At 46.2% G+C, this 16,366-nt stretch overlaps 2 protein-coding genes across 4 annotated transcripts in view; one reads left to right on the top strand and one right to left on the bottom strand.

Annotated features, from left to right (window-relative positions):
- Positions 1–4,478: 4,478 nt before the first annotated feature.
- Positions 4,479–8,732, bottom strand: LOC128411510 (myb-related transcription factor, partner of profilin-like). The gene is made up of 2 exons (XM_053383878.1): positions 7,727–8,732; positions 4,479–5,723 (listed from the first exon to the last, which is right to left on the bottom strand). The coding sequence occupies exons 1-2, from the start codon at positions 8,181–8,183 to the stop codon at positions 5,074–5,076; spliced, it is 1,107 nt and encodes a 368-aa protein (XP_053239853.1). The 5' UTR covers positions 8,184–8,732; the 3' UTR covers positions 4,479–5,073.
- Positions 8,733–8,744: 12 nt separating this feature from the next.
- CDAN1 (codanin 1) overlaps positions 8,745–16,366 on the top strand; it is a 29,730-nt gene continuing 22,108 nt past the window's right edge. For all 3 annotated transcript variants that reach the window (XR_008329835.1, XR_008329834.1, XM_053383857.1), the window contains exons 1-5: positions 8,745–9,087; positions 11,748–12,436; positions 14,038–14,259; positions 15,040–15,233; positions 15,720–15,839. Coding sequence is in view for 1 of the 3 variants with exons in the window: in XM_053383857.1 (XP_053239832.1) it covers positions 8,992–9,087; positions 11,748–12,436; positions 14,038–14,259; positions 15,040–15,233; positions 15,720–15,839 (1,321 nt within the window). In the remaining 2 variants the exon portion in view is untranslated. The remainder of the gene's footprint in view (positions 9,088–11,747; positions 12,437–14,037; positions 14,260–15,039; positions 15,234–15,719; positions 15,840–16,366) is intronic.

The raw sequence follows: 16,366 nt of genomic DNA, 5'->3' as shown, positions 1-16,366 counted from the left end.
CAAAGTTCTTAACCTGAAGCACTATTTCTGGGTTAGTGGAGTGTGTAACCTGAAGCCTATGTAACCCGAGGTACCACTGTACTGCTATGTGTGATAGTAAAAGGAATTAACTTTTCCCCCTATTTAATTTCTTAATGCTATAATCATGTCTTTTTAAAGCCCCATTGAACTCAATGAGACTTCTTTTTGAGTACCTACCGGTATTTATGTATAGGATTGTGTTGTGAGTCTCATGAGTGGCATTACATCATGCAGAAGAGCATTTCCAGACTCATGCCTTCTGTACTTATCCCCCCTATATATCACTTTTAACATCCTGAGGTCATCCATCTTTCTCATCCATCCAATATCGGAACCAGCAGTGATGACATGTTCCCTAACTGAACAGAATGCCATATAAATCAAAGAGCATATTGGCTCCTTCATAGCTTACTGAAATTGAAACTTACAGAAATGCTCTTGTCAGAAATTTGTTCTTTATGTTTAGTTGGAATCTCCTTGCTTGTAGTTTGAATAAATTGGCTCAAGCCCTACCCTCTGCAGCAGCAAAGAAACCTAAACCCACAAAACAAGCTTGCTCCATCACTCGTGACAGCCCTTCCCTTATTTAAAGATGACTGTTGTATAACCTCTCAGTCTTCTCTAGGCCAAACATACCCAACTCCTTCAAGCATTCCTCATAAGGCTTGGTTTCCAGACCCTTTGTCAATATCCTTCTCAAAATGTGGTGTCCAAGTGTGGCCACAGTGCTCCATTTGGGGCCTGATTATGGCAGAAGAGAGAGGTACTATTACTATCCTTGATCTGGGCACGACTACTGTGGATGCAGCCTAGAATTGTGTTGGCTATTTTCACTGCTGCATCACACTGTTGACTCATGCTAAGCTTGTGATCTACAAAGACCTGCAAATCCTAAGTGCTTGCAGACCAGCTGCTTCATTATGTGTTCTAGGACCCTTATTGACATCAAACTGACTGGTCGGTGGTTGCCTGAAGATGGGGACATTTGGCTGCCTCCAGTCCACAGGGTCATTTCATTATCACACGAGAGTTAAGCTGTCTTGTCCCAAAATTCTTACTCAGTCTGTAATTGCAAGAGAGGCTAAACATCCATGCTGATTTTGTTCCATCATCAGCATCTGTCTCAGTTTATTTGTGTGTTTCATAGCAACAAGGCAGGGGACAGGTAAAAGCTACCTAGAGGCTTAAGGCGTTGGTTTAAGGAATCATTGGTGAATCTTGGGGTCTCAAATTTGAGCAGCACCCTGTGTGATGCCAAAATTCAGCACCCCTCTGCCTCTCAAGTTCTGTTGTGCCCAATCTAGTCACGCTCCTCTAAATCTGCCTCTGAAGGAATGCATAGCACCCCCCTGCTGCAAATAATTGTTCCCATACAACATTGTAAGGATGTGGTTGCACAAAACATTGCTTCCCCCACTCAGCTCTAAACTGACTTCTTGTTCTTTGGGGAGGGGTGTTTGCATATTTCCCCAATATGTAACTTAATTATGATTTGAGACTAAGGGTGTTACATTTTTTAAAAAATGTGATTATCATATGCTATCAGAAACCTAATTACATCAAAAACATTTATTAATATTGATACTGAGAAACAAAATGTGGTTGAATCTCTAGAGCCAGCCCACAAGTAAAAGGAGGAAATGATTGTGTGTAATGTGTTTGAAACACTTTGGGTCCACACTATTACCACTGGCAATGCACAGATATTCTAACAATATTTCTTCAACCAAAATTCAGAAAGTGTCCCTCTTAAAGTGGCTTACCCTCTGCCTCATTTTCTCCATAAATTACGTTATGCCATATTTATTTTTATTTGTATATTAAATTTGAAATACAGTGGTACCTTGGGTTACATACGCTTCAGGTTACATAGGCTTCAGGTTACAGACTTCGCTAACCCAGAAATATTACCTTGGGTTAAGAACTTTGCTTCAGGATGAGAACAGAAATTGTGCTCCGGCGGCACAGCAGCGGCAGGAGGCCCCATTAGCTAAAATGGTGCTTCAGGTTAAGAACAGACCTCCAGAACGAATTAAGTTCTTAACCCGAGGTACCACTATATACATTATTTTCTAAATCTGGTGTTGATAAAGTTGCTCCTGTCTCCTTCAGTCTTTCATGGAGCAAAGGCTTCAGAATGCAATACCTTTTCCTTTACAATCAGCACCCAATTGGTAGGCTGTCCGCTTTGAGACCTAGTGATATAGCTATACATCCAAGGAAAACAGTCCCATATTATCTACAGCCCTGTTTAGGAAAATTTTAAATATCTGAAGGACTACTGTCCTTTTAATATTTTGTTGGAAGCCGCCCAGAGTGGCTGGGGAAACCCAGCCAGATGGGCGGGGTATAATAATAATAATAATAAAAATAATAATAAATAATAATTACAATGGCAGAAAAAATGTATTACATTGGTACCTCGGGTTAAGAACTTACCGTATATACTTAAGTATAAGCCGACCCGAATATAAGCCGAGGCACCTAATTTTAGGACAAAAAACTGGGGAAACTTACTGACTCGAGTATAAGCCAGTTCACCACACCACAAACCTGGTGGCGGCGGCAGCGGAGGAGGAAGAACAAGCAGCCCGAAGGGGCTGCTTTCAGGATGCCCGTTCCTCCGCTGCCGCTGCCAACAGAGCAAAGGCGGAGTAGGAGGGAGCAGCCCGAAAGGGCTCCTTTCGGGCTGCTCATCCCTCCACCGCCACCTCTGCTGCTCACAAGAGCAGGCATAGGAGCCCGGTTGGGAGAGGCACAGCGCAGTGCAGGGCCTCTGCCAACCTCGGCACCTGTGCCTGCCCTTGCAAGAGGTGGGCAGCAGCGGAGGGATGAGCAGCGAGAAAGGGCTCCTTTCTTGCCGCTTGTCACTCGAGTATAAGCCAGGAGGCTTTTTCAGCATAAAAAATATGCTGAAAAACTCGGCTTATACTCAAGTATATACGGTAATTCGTTCTGAAGGTCCGTTCTTAACCTGAAACTGTTCTTAACCTGAGGTACCACTTTAGCTAATGGGGCCTCCCGCTGCTGGATTTCTGTTCTTATCCTGAAGCAAAGTTCTTAAACTGAGGTACTATTTCTGGGTTAGCGGAGTCTGTAACCTGAAGCATCTGTAAACTGAGGCGTCTGTAACCCAAGGTACCACTGTATTAAAAATATTATTATTATAACAATAGCAGATAAAACTACTCTGTGCATTCATGGGCCTCTGCTCCTCCCAGCAATCACTATTCCAGTATCTTAAGGGAAATATTGTAAAACAAATGCACACAGGAAGCTATCTTATATTGTGTCAGATGATTGGTCCATCAAGCTTGCTGAGTGGCAGCAGCTCTCTCACCAAGGTTTCAGGTAGGAATCTTTCCCAGCCTACATGGAAATGCCATGTACAGGCTCTTCCCATAGCTGCCAACTTTCAGATTTGAAAATAAGGGATCAGCAGCCACAAAAATAAGGGATCAGCAGCCTCACATGTCCTGGGGACAGTCTACAGGATATCTAACAATCCGGGACAGCAGCAGGAAGCAGCGGGAAACGGCACTGGATTAAGGGAATTTCCCGCAAAAAAAGGGAAGGTTGACAGCTATGGTTCTTCCTCCACTTACAATTTCAAATATATCCAAAGTAAAACAGAATAAGCTGTGGGCTACAGCTCAGCACTCCCTCTGGCACAGCCTGGAGGGGAAGTACAGTGGTACCTCAGGTTAAGTACTTAATTCATTCTGAAGGTCCGTTCTTAACCTGAAACTGTTCTTAACCTGAAGCACCACTTTAGCTAATGGGGCCTCCTGCTGCTGCTGCACCGCCACCACACGATTTCTGTTCTCATCCTGAAGCAAAGTTCTTAACCTGAAGCACTATTTCTGGGTTAGCGGAGTCTGTTACCTGAAGCGTATGTAACCCGAGTTATCTGAACGGGGAATGCTAATGTTTTCTTTACAGGCTCAAACCATGCTTTATGATACCACGCATACATTAAACTAACGAGTAATCCCAGATCAGAACTAATAAAATAATCCAGTGGAGGGTGTGAGATGGAGGCTTGCTGCTGATCAATCAGGCACTGCTGAATCATTATTTCAAACTACATCCAAAACAGGGGTCCAATAATGTGTTTTGCAGCACCTAAGTACCAAACATACCCTCACAGGGAGCAGATTCACTCTGCTGATGAGTATCAAGCACATTCAGCACTCGGATTCTTTCTTTCTTTTTTGGAAAATTTTCTTTAATTATGCAACATAAGGCAGCCTCCCCACGACTGCATGTTGTCAGCAGGGAAGATGCATTTTGAGGAGCTGGACATGAGCAACGAAGAATGACGAGCAAGGAAAATTTAAAGCACTTTGCTTGTGGCTCAGCACCCACATTCATTCCCAATCCCACAACAGATAAACTCCATGTGCTCCTTACAGTAGTAGTAGTATTAGGCAGCTTTTCTTTGTTTTTTAACAAAGTACAATCAAGTACTAAATTCTCACTAATCTGCAGTTAGGTTGGCTAAAAAATAAAAACAGAATGTATGATCAATTCTGTCCCAGATACTAAATTTGCTGCTCCCTTTTCATACTGCTTTGTTTTAAAAGGTGAAATTAATACCAGGAAGATCTAGATGAGTCAAGATTTCCTCTTCCTCCACTGGCAAAGAAAGCAGGGGAGATGCAATGTAAGACGTATCAACCAGCTGCAGAACCTACTGGATAACTACTAATGTTGCAATCCTACGCACTGGGCACTAGTCCTGAGTAGGCCTAGATAGGACTGGGCTCTAAGAGCTGTAGTTATTTTTTAAAAAATTATACCCCACCCTTCCAATGCACTCACATTGCCCAGAGTTGCCGACAACAATTAAAATACAAGCCCATAATAAATCAATGTAAAAACAGTTAGCATTATGCCTCCTACAATGTAACGTTTCCCCAACTGGTGGCGGTGGAGCTCTTACAGATTTAGCAGTGTAGACGGAGGCAAGGCAAGCCCGCTCTGTGATGACGACGCATTCTTGAGTGGGGTACAAAACAGCCCCTTCTCAAGAAACGTCGTATTCAAGTCTTACACATCTGCAAAACAGAAATAGTAACAGCCATTTGGATGCTCCTTCTTAATGGTTCTGTGGGGGGGCCTGGGGAATTCTGAAGGGCCTGGCTCTTGCGACATGGAGCTGGAGCTGCAGCTGCTGCTTCTGCTACTGCTTCCAGCCATTGGTGCTCTGACTCTGTCCTCCACCAGTGGGGACCCCGGGCTCAAGTACCCCGAGGTGGTCTGAGTAGCAACCGTAGCAAAGGTGGTTGGGCCAGCATTGTTTTTCACGTAGACATTTTTAATCGCCACTAAAGTATGTGCTGCCATGCTGAGGCTGTTGTTGAGATCTTGCATGCCTTGCTGCAGCAGCCGGAGATTATGGTTGATTGTATCAAAGCCAGACTGGATGATGTGGAGCTGGTTCTGCTGGATCTGCAGGAGATCCTCTTCTGTAATTTCACTGGGGTCTATCTGGGGCTGAGTTTTTGTTTTGGCTTTTACTTTTCCACAGGGGCCTCCATTTGGCAACCCCAAAAAAGGGAGTGGCTCCTGGCTAGGAGGAACTACAGACATGTCCTCTGAACTTTCTTCTGGCTCCACGACTTTGACTACTATTTCTTCTTTTAGATTCATCTTCTCCACACATGGCTGGTGGGATGGGCCTGGATCATCTGTAAAACCTAAAAAGGTAATAGAGGAGGGGGAGAAAAGAGGTTAGACTTCACTCTCTTTGGGGATTCAGCTTCTGGCTACCAGCCTATCATAACCACATAAAATGTTGCCTAAATTTATCTCTAGACTACAGAGTTTTTATTGAGTTTTTAGCTTCAGCTGGCGATTAAGATATACATGAAACATGTCTGCTAATTAGGTGACACCTGCCATTGCGATAGCTCTTGCCCCTTGCACCCCCATCTGTGCTGGAGCCCCCTCCCCAATTTTCAACAGCAGTGAGGAAGAAAAGTTGCACAAGACATCCGTTCTGCTCAAGGACTTAAAAACCACTTCTAATAATTTTTTAAGAGAGAGTGATATTCAACAGTACCACTAGCTATGTTTTCCCATGTGGCACTTGATCCCATAGCCAATCCCTGCAGAAAGCAGCTTTGCCAGCTTTGTGTTTGGTACTTGCTTCTGAAGTGCTAACATAGGGCTGGCTAAGCCGTTTGTGGTGCAGTTCCCAAGAACCAGGCTGCTGGGCACTCTGGAAGCCTTGTGCAATCCCTTGGGTGGGACAACCCACCTGTCAAAGTTGGCCCACAGGGTCAAAAAGGTTCCTCATCCCTGAGCTAAATTATATATCATGCCTTGGTCTGTGATTAAGATTGTGCCCAGTTATTATTAGACAGTTTCCCACCTTTTAAAAAGAAATATATGCACAATTGTGTCAGAGAAGCAAAACTCTCAATGGGATGAAGAAGCTTTTTGAGCAGAATGCCTTGCTAGCATCATGTAGGAAACAAAGAGTAGGACAACAATTGGTGAAATCATTTCAAATCTGACCACCCTATGTGTGCTATCCTGAGCAGTTGGGAGGAGAGGGGGGATACAAATGTGGGTGGCGGGGACGGACGGACAAAAGATGCTCAGCACCTATCCAATACTCCTTGCTGGTCATCATATTGATTAAGTATAAATGACTGACAATCTATAACGGGGAAGGTGGCGAAAAACGCTGTGTTTTGTATACTGCTGCAGGCATTTCAAATTCTGAACTGAAGCTGCAAACTAGACATATTGCATGTAGACATGCCCATAGATTGAAGTTCTTAGTACCTAATAGCAAATAACATTCGCAAAAAAAGTGAAGAGTATTAGAAGACTGTGCTTGGAATGAAAAGTTGGAAAAACAAATAGGCAAGCACTTTAATAGGCCGAATGCCTATTTTTCATAAGTAATATGCAAATTGCTTTTTTACTTTCCTAGCCTTTGAAACAATGCAATGTTTATTTCAGCTACAGTGGAGACTGAATTAAAATGGACTTGCTTCCACCTTCTCCTCCAGATTAACATTAAAACATAAGAAGGGTGACTGCAGAGCACATGGTATGCATGCAAAATGTTAAAAGGGCAATATATAATATATGCCAAAAAATAGATAAGGTTCAGTCCCCAGCATCTCTAGAGTAGGACTACAAAAGACTCCAGTGTGAAACTTCCGAGACAGAGCACCCCTGCCTGTAAGTGTAGAGGAGACTGAGTTTGATAACTTGTGTTCACAAGTGACTCACTAACTTTAGCATATAATTCGCTTGTCCCGTTGTGAAAGCATCCTTCACAACAGAAAGGCCCACTTGTCGTGTCGACTCTTGGACTCCAAAACCTATCCTCGGGGCAAGCTTTCTGATACTTTTTATGGCGCAATCCCAGTCAATGGGGAAAGCGGGGATGGGATATGGCGAGCGATCCTGAGCATCTGCAACTGTTCCAAAAGCTGTGAGGACAGAGAAAAGGCACAGCAGGGAAAGCTCTGTAGCGGGGAGAGGACGGGAGCGGTCCCTCGCCCCGCTTTGAGGATTTGTGGGGTGAGAAGGGCAGCCCATACACGAGGCACCAGCTGTGAGAGAAGGAGCCCCCGACCTGCGCAGGCGGGAAAGGCAGGCGCCGGCCAAGGTGGAAGTCCCAGGATCGCAGCAGAGAAAGGGGCTTCCTGCTACCCGCCTCCCTCTTTTCCCTACTCACCGATCTCCGCCACCGAAGCGGCGGCGGCGGCAGCTCCGGGCAAGTCGAGCGTGTCGATGCCGCCGACGATGGGCAGCGCCTCGCTGGCGGCGGCGGCCATCCCCGGGGCGTAGGATCGGAGGTGGTCTGGGGGCGAGATGTCCTCGGCGGCCATGAGGAGGCCGAGCGAGGCCGGGTGCGGGACGGGCCCCTGGGTGACGCGGCAGAGCTTGCTCCGGTCGCGGCGCTTGAGGTCCCGCCAGCGCTTCTTCAGGTCCTCCACCTCGCGCGGGCAGGCGGCCACCGGGTTCACCTTGTGCCGGATCAGCTCCCACACTTTGCGCTTCTGCCCCGGGGATGCCCGGCCGGGCCCCGCCGCGAACAGCACCTGCTCGTGCTTCAGCACCTGCTCGATCAGCACCTCCGTCTCCGCCTCGTTGAAGTTGGCCTTGCGCCGCTTCGGCGAGTCGTCCGCCATCCTGAGCCAGCGGACCGACCGATCGATCGCCCGGCGGGAGCCGCTGCGGCCGGAGCGCTGCGCCCGATCGCGCTGCGCCCTCTGCCCGCCGCCGGCTCTAGGCCAAACCCCGGGCCCGACTCGGGAAGCAAATACCGCGCATGAGAGGAAAAGACGCGCAAACCCCCGGCGCAGGCGCCCCGCTTGTTGACACGGGAGGGGAGGGGGGGAGAGGAAACGCTGCTGGTGCCGCTGCTCCTCGGCGGCGGCTCCTCCTCTCAGCCCGCCCTGCTTACATTTGCGCCAATCCCCGCCCACTAAATCCTTCGCGCCTCCCAATGGGAAGCCTTGCCGGGCGGCGGCCGCGGCTGCCTGAGAGTTCTGAAGCCACGCCCACTTTCCCAGAGACTGGCGGTTCTGAGGGATCCAGGGCAGGGCCGGCGCGCGCGCGCGCTTCTTGCTGCCCGGGCGCTTGCTCTAATCCCGCCTTCCCTGGGAGGGAGGGACGGCGGTGGCCGCGAGCGTCCGGGGTGGGGCGCGCGCTGGCTCTCCCTGGCGGCCCCCGCGCCTGGCGTTCTATCAGGGCGCCCGCCCGCCCGCCTCCTCTCTCTTTCCCCACCCATCCTCCACGTGCTGCGCTCTAACCCGGAGTTAGAAGGGAATTAGAACACGCCCCCCGTGTGGGGTTGTTTTTTTTTTGCTGATCCTTTTTTTTTAGGGCTTTTTGGCGGCTTTTGGGACGGCGGCGAGGGGTGGCGCCCACGCTCCTTGCGCGCCCGCCCCGGAGGCTCGCCCGCGCGGTAGTGCTAGAGGAGGAGGAGAGGTGGGCATGGCGGCTGTTTTGGAGCTGTTGCTGCAGGACGAGGTGGCAGCCAGCGCTGTCGTGCGGTGGCTGAAGGCGAGCCAGAGCCCCTGCGCCGTGGAGGTAAAACGCGCAGCGCCGCCCTTTCTTCACCCCGCCCTCGGTTCGAGCGGGAAGTTTCCGGGAAAACGGAGTTGATGCCGGCCTTCAAAACTCTGCGCCCCGAAAGGGAGGCGGGAGGGAAAAAAATAGGTCGACAACTTGAGGTTTCCTCCTCTGGCGGGATGCTAAGTGGGCAGCTGCAGCATTCAGGCCTGCGCTGTGTGAGCTCCTGAAGGGCTCTTGCGGTAGCTCTTCGGGAGCCCAGGTGTATATATGTGCCCCCTGAGGCAGCCCTTCCCTGAACCTGAGAGCCCTGCTGTGGAGTTGGTGGGACTGAGTTGCTGTGCGCCCTTACGAGCCCATCCCATATGCAGCTTTAATGATTCAGAAACAAGACCTACGGAATTCGTTGGAAGTTGCAAATAACCGTGCACAGGATTTCAGCCGTAGTCGAAATCACATTGACGCCTCTCTTCTGCACATGTGTGAACGACCATAATTTTCAAAGCGGTGTGGATGCACAAAATATCGTGGAGGGGGGACTTGCACACAGGAGAGCAGGCTTATACTTCATCGAAAAGTTTCAGTCTTTGGTCTACCGGAAGCACGGTGTTGGATAACCATCTGGGAAACGAGCGATCAGGGTTCAGAGTGTGCATGAAGCTGTCTAAAGCAACAGATTCCACATACTATATCCTCCCTCCCTCTAGTATCTTGTATAGGGCTAGGGATTCCTAGGTGATTAGCAAGCCAGTTCTGTGTAGATCTATTCAGAAATAAGTTCCTTTTAGTTCATTGGGGCTTCTATCTAAGCATGCATAGGATTGAAGTCTAAATCACTTAATTTTATGTCTGATGAATGCCACAGCCTGTTAGTGTGAAATGGGTCAGTAGTGTTTGAATATATTTTTGTATTTGTTTTCATATGCTAACTTGTGCATACCTGATTTCAAAGTGGTTCTTTTCTGTTTTCTGTGCTCTGCATTCATAACGATGAATTTCACATTAAAACTTTTTGTGTTACTTGTGAAAATGTTCTCACTCACAACCTTTGGTGTATGGCTGGAAGATGGGAACTAGCCACTTCTTCTGTCTTGGTTCAATAAAATGAAAAATACACTCCCCCTGACAAAGCAAAGATGCTAACCAGTAGTTGATGGGGAAGCTCTAGTTATTGCACCTAATGGTCACATCATATGATCAAGATATATAAAAAAAGCATTGCATGAAAATTGCTAGAATCGTGGTTCAGTGGTTGAGTTCAAAGGTAATGCTAAATGTTATGGCATAATGTTAGAAAAATGAGCTACAGAGAGTATTGGGTTCATGTGTTCTCACCCCACCTCCTGTTCCATTGTGAGGAGACTGGAAGCTTATGTTTCCATTGTAGTGCTGTTGTTGTTGTTTATTACATACTAACAAACAAAAACAATACTCCCCAGTATAAAAGGCTGTAGGTTGCTTAATTAGCCAAAGGCCTGGGAGAAGTTAAATGTTTTTGCCTGCTGCCTAGGGATATGCTATGAAGGTGCCAGGCAAGTCTTCTTGGGGAGAGCATTCCACAAGTGGGTAGCCAACACAGAAAAGTCCTGGTCTCGTGTTACCACCCTCCAGACCTTTCTTGGAGAAGTCACACGATAATGAGCACAGGGTCTGGGTCAGTTCATATAGGGAGAGTGTTGTTCAAACCCTATACTGTTGCAAATCTTTACTATGGTTTGTTGAAACAAATCAGCTTTATAAATTATGCTTTGAAGTTGGCATTTTTTAAACAAACAGTAGTTGAGATGAACAACTGTTTGTTTAGATTTGCTTGATGTGACAAGATGCAGTTAGTCTAAAACAGAAATAAATGTTTCCAAGCTTATTTTTTCAGTCATGCTGGAATGGTAGGTGGATAAGTTACAAGGGTTCTTGTAATGCTAAATCATGATTCAACATTATGTCTAAATGAGGCCCGTATATCTTCTATCACCAGTTCAGCATGGAAGCAATATTGCTAAGGAACACTAGAGGGCAATGTACCTCCTGCTTAGTGATATTTCTCACTTTGTGCAATGTACTACAACTGTTACTCTAAAACTATCTGATGTGGACTACCAATTTCCCCCCAGTGTGCCAGGGCCCAGTACCATATTTGGTCCCTGAAGTGTAGCACCCAACATGGGCTGTGGTGGAGTCACTGGACTGGCAGCCAATGTTTTGTGGATCAACATCCACTTTGAGTAGTATGCTACTGCATTAAAGTTGCATTCTAATCCCACAGCCTAGGGAGTAATCCCATTTGATTCATTATTAGGTCTTTTGGGTAAATGTGCTTAGGATCATACTAAAATTTCCAAGCTTTAGGGACGAATGTCTACCTTTATATAGCTAAATGACTATATAAAGTCCCTGGCTACAACAATGGTGAAACTTAGTAAGTACAGTAGTAAATCATGTGTGAGAAAAATTAAGTTCCCTGCTTTAATCAGTTGTGAAGAATGTTTGCTTCCTGGTTTTATATCCTTTGAATGGAGTTAGTCTTTTCAGATTGGTTCACTTTGCTTTATATGTTCATAACCGCCTTATTCTTATAAAAATGGCAAAATATCAGTTACTTTATATCCTCTTTTCCTCTGTTTCTTTTTAAATCAAGTTTATATTAACCATGGTTTGTTTTGTTTTGTTTGTGTGTGTAGGAAAACCAAGTCCACCCCAAGCTATCCCTCCTGAACTTGCTTCAGAAAGACTTTGTGCCTTTTTTGCTGAATTATTTAAGGGAACAGACTAGTCGGATACTGACCAATGGACCACCTACTCCTGCTAAAGCACCAAACTCCAAGCTCCTGGGAAGTTCTTCTAGTTACAGGAATCAAAGGCTGGGGTCCGAAAGGAGGTCTCGTAGCATCGCAGGGTCTGGCAGTAGTCGAGGGCAGCTTTTCTTTGATTCAACTCCCATCGCCGGCAATTCTGCCTTGGAATCGCATGGATCTTCTGTCATTACGGGATCAAGCTTATTGGGTTCATTCAGCGAATGCCTAAATACGGATTCTGGCACCAGCACGAGTTTTGGTTCAAGCCCCATATTTTCTCGCAATGAGAGGCGCTCTGCTCAGAAAATAAGTTTAGGGAGTTTCCTTGTTGCTACCCCAGCAAGGAGGGGCAGAAGAAAAGGCAGCGGCTCTGCAAGTGCCTCTGGCCGGCCAGTGGCACAAGACGCGGGCAGAGGCTTGAATGAAGAAGTAAAAGGTGACAGTCCATCACTGGGTTCATTGAGGCACAGGAAACAAGATGAAGTGAGCCCTGTCTCTACAAGTTCCCCACCCGACCAGCTTAACCTAAATGACTTGGAGGAATTTCCACTCATGTGTGCCGCTGGAATGGCAAAGTAAGTCTCAATGCAAAGCTTTCTCAATTCCCACTGGTATCTATTGAGAGAGTAGTTTTACAGCTTACTATTCTGTCAGAGATGGGACGCAGGTGGCGCTGTGAGTTAATCCACAGAGCCTAGGACTTGCCAATCAGAAGGTCGGTGGTTCAAATCCCTGCGACGGGGTGAGCTCCCGTTGCTCAGTCCCTGCTCCTGCCCACCTAGCAGTTTGAAAGCACGTCAAAGTGCAAGTAGATAAATAGGTACTGCTCCAGCAGGAAGGTAAACGGTGTTTCCGTGTGCTGCTCTGGTTCGCCAGAAGTGGCTTAGTCATTCTGGCCACATGACCTGGAAGCTGTACACCGGCTCCCTAGGCCAATAAAGCGAGATGAGCGCCGCAACCCCAGATTCGGCCACAACTGGACCTAATGGTCAGGGGTCCCTTTACCTTTACTTATTCTGTATCAGTAAATGGGAGACAGGTACTACTTCTAAAAATGGCCCCTCCCAGAGCAGGAGCAGCTTGCCAGGTGGGCAGAGGGCAGAGCCACAGCAGTAAGCCTCTTGACACCAACATTGCTGCTGTTTACTCTGGGGGAGGAGGTGGCAATGAGTTCAGGGCTGTGCTGGCATACTAATGGAGCCAATCCTGAGCATCCACTGGTGCACAGGGATGCACAGCCCTGACCTTGCCACGGCCTCTCTCCTCTCAGTAAGCAGCCGTGACACCCCAGCTGGGAAGCTTTTGATGCTGTTCCACCCCACTAGGTGGACAGCTCCTGTCTCTCTGGTTTGCTCTGGAGGGGAGCACTAGCCCAGTGCTCCTCTCTCCCAGTGCTGGGGCCTAGAATGCCCCTTTTCACTCCTTGGCTTCTGTTTGCCAGCCACCTTCCAAATGCCATCGTTTAAGTCCCGTTCTCCTCCCTTGTCTTGAGATTCTGAAGCTAGCTTTGCTCTAAGTAAGCATGCTTAAAGTTGATATATGTTTGCTTGATTACTCTTAAGCCTGAACTCTGGCCAAGGTATTCTGTGATATTTTAATACCTCAGACAATATCTAGAGATATTGTGGCTGAAAGATAGCAGCTTGTGGTAGCAGCTTCTCTCTTTTTTAACCTGCTGTTGGACAAGGAGCAGAACTATTTCTTAGTAAAACTACATGTTTTATACTTTGATTTCTCACTTCAGACTTCCATTTGTGCTACTCTCTCTAGGCACAAGTCTATGCTTTAAAGCTCTGTGCCTTGAGTGCTGTTCGTTGTTTTTTTTGTCTAGGCGGTTTCCCTGCGAAAACCTGCATTTTACCGCTGAATAGGAGGAAACGACAATCTCTGGAAAGCTCCACTGTTGTTTGCTTTGATCCAGCATTAAAACCTGGGTTTTCCTGAGGAAAGCGCTGGAACAAATAAACAAAAAACACTTCTTGGGCACGGAGCTTTAAAGCCTAGACCTATGCCTGGAAATGCAGCGCAAAAGGAAGTCTGGATGAGCCCTTGGTTAGTGAATCCAGGACCATAGTAGTATGTGTCATCAGCTGGCTTCCGCACAGTTGATTGGAGCAGAGGGATAATATACTGTTGTGTTTTCATCCTCTTGATCCAGTTTTACTTCCCATTTCAGCAAAGCCAAACCGTCGAGAAGAATCAACCCTACTCCAGTGAGTGCTGAGCGAACCTTCTCCAAGCCCAAGATGTGCTTCACCTCCACTCCTGTTGGCCAGTCTCAAACTTTTCAGTCTCAGTCCGGAACAAGTCCTGAAGCCCTTGCTATTTCTCAAGAAGTGACCCTGTCTTCCAGTTCGGGTAGCCTTCAGGAGGAGAGAGAGATGCTGAAGAAGGAACGGTACGTTATGAAATCTGTAATGGGGTGCTTAGTGAAGGGAAGCATCTGTGATGTTAGAAAGGTTGATTTACATTGCCTTAGAGAAGTAGAGCTGAATGGCCCATATTGTCTTTTTGTGAACATGCCCCATTTTATTATGCTTTCTGTATTGATTTGCTTTTGCACACTGCATAGCTATGTGGTATAAAGAATGAATGAACAAACAAGTAATATTTCTAGGGGCTGTAATTTGAATACAGCCTGGAGGTCCGTTCTTAACCTGAAACTGTTCTTAACCTGAAGCACCATTTTAGCTAATGGGGCCTCCCGCTGCCGCCGCGCGATTTCTATTCTCATCCTGAAGCAAAGTTCTTAACCCGAGGTACTATTTCTGGGTTAGTAGAGTCTGTAACCTGAAGCGTATGTAACCTGAGGTACCACTGTATTAAAAATGGTTGCTTTCTCCGTCATATTCTGCAGCAACATGGTTCACTAGCTCAGAAACCCTATGCTAAAGCCAAACAGTGTTCCTAGAATCACATGTCAATATGATTTAATTCTTGATATCCTTCAATCTTACAAGTGCTGTGTTAAGATTAGAATGTGATCCATAATGCTGAAGGATCTTTAACTGTTTTAACATGCCGCAAATTGCATTTGTGAAACATTTTATGTTTCAGTGAAGAAATTGCTTTCTTAATGAATTGGTGAGCGTTTTTAAGAATCCCACTGGATACTACAATAGAGTAGCAGTTTTTCAGTCTTCTCTTACCGCTCTTATTTCATACTTTTGAATTGCAGGTCCAAGTTGCTGCATCCCACATCTTCACCAACAGGATTATCTCTGGATTCTGGCATACCAATGAAACCTAATGTCGGTCAGAATGCAAGCCTTCCCTCTGAAAACCAGTTGGTAACCTCTGCCGACGTTAACAAGGTTTCCTGCAGGAAACAGCTGGAACAGCTGGCTCAACTTTATTCATTTTGCATAGCAGGTGAAGAAATGGCAGTGGATGCTTTTCAGTTCATATTGATTTGGGAGGATGCTAAGAATGGCAACCCATAGAAATGTCCTCAAATTAATTTTTTTAGTAGTAATGAAATTTTAAATGAGCCTTGACTTCGCAAATATATCATGGCTTGGATTTTCCTATTGTATGACAAATGGCAATTTTTGACCTTTCATAGAATTCCTGACAAAATTTCCAACACTGATAAATAATTTTAATGGTTTGGAAGTTGTACAAAGGAAAGCAATGAATTCTATTTCCTTTTTTAAAAAAATCCTATGTATTTAAGCACTTTTTTGCTTACATCCAGATCATGTTTTTTTAGTTGTAGATATTTTTATCTTCCTTTAAAAATGCATCTTATATAGTTCAGGTTTTAAAATTAATGTGATTAATCCTATCATTCAGGGTACAAGTACAAATCAAAGGTCCTTTTGCATGTTTTCCTCTGTTCCTTTACTTTCTTTGCAGAAAACCTTGTGCCAAATATCTTCTTGGAGATCTTTTTTGTGTTCCAGCTGCTAACATCCAAGGGAACTTCCTCTTTAGAAGATGGAGAGAATGACCTGAGTTTCAATGGAGAGTATAAAGGTTGAGACTTAGATTGGATAAAGATTCTTAGCTGTTAACAGAATATAGATTGTACCACCGGCTAAACAGAGTTAGAGGAGGGTGCACATTAAATAGATTTATTCATTTAATGAATTTTAAATGTAAAACAAATTAAAAAATGTAATAGAAATTCCAGAGTACCAGCGGCTCAAAATTAAGGATATAATAATTCAGTGCATCACATATGGATCACTGTATACAGTACTTTAAAGGTAAAGGTAAAGGTACCCCTGCCCGTACGGGCCAGTTGTGTCCGACTCTAGGGTTGCGTGCTCATCTCGCTCAAGAGGCCGGGAGTCAGCGCTGTCCGGAGACACTTCCGGGTCACGTGGCCAGCATGACTAAGCGGCATCTGGTGAGCCAGCACCAGTGCCGCACACGGAAACGCCGTTTACTTTCCCGCTATAAAGCGGTACCTATTTATCTACTTGCACTTAGGGGTGCTTTCGAACTGCTAGGTGGGCAGGAGCTGGGACCGAACGACAGGAGCTCACCCCGCCGCGGGG

The sequence above is a fragment of the Podarcis raffonei genome, chromosome 1, assembly GCF_027172205.1.
Source record: "Podarcis raffonei isolate rPodRaf1 chromosome 1, rPodRaf1.pri, whole genome shotgun sequence".
Taxonomy (NCBI): domain Eukaryota; kingdom Metazoa; phylum Chordata; class Lepidosauria; order Squamata; family Lacertidae; genus Podarcis; species Podarcis raffonei.
The sequence above is the reverse complement of the archived record's forward strand: the minus strand, read 5'-3'. Positions and strand labels throughout refer to the sequence as shown.

Excerpts from the sequence above, each read along its gene's own strand:
- LOC128411510 (XM_053383878.1), bottom strand. The coding sequence starts at position 8,183 with ATGGCGGACGACTCGCCGAAGCGGCGCAAGGCCAACTTCAACGAGGCG. Across the intron at positions 5,724-7,726 it reads CGCTTCGGTGGCGGAGATCG|GTTTTACAGATGATCCAGGC; the intron begins GTGAGTAGGGAA and ends TTACCTTTTTAG.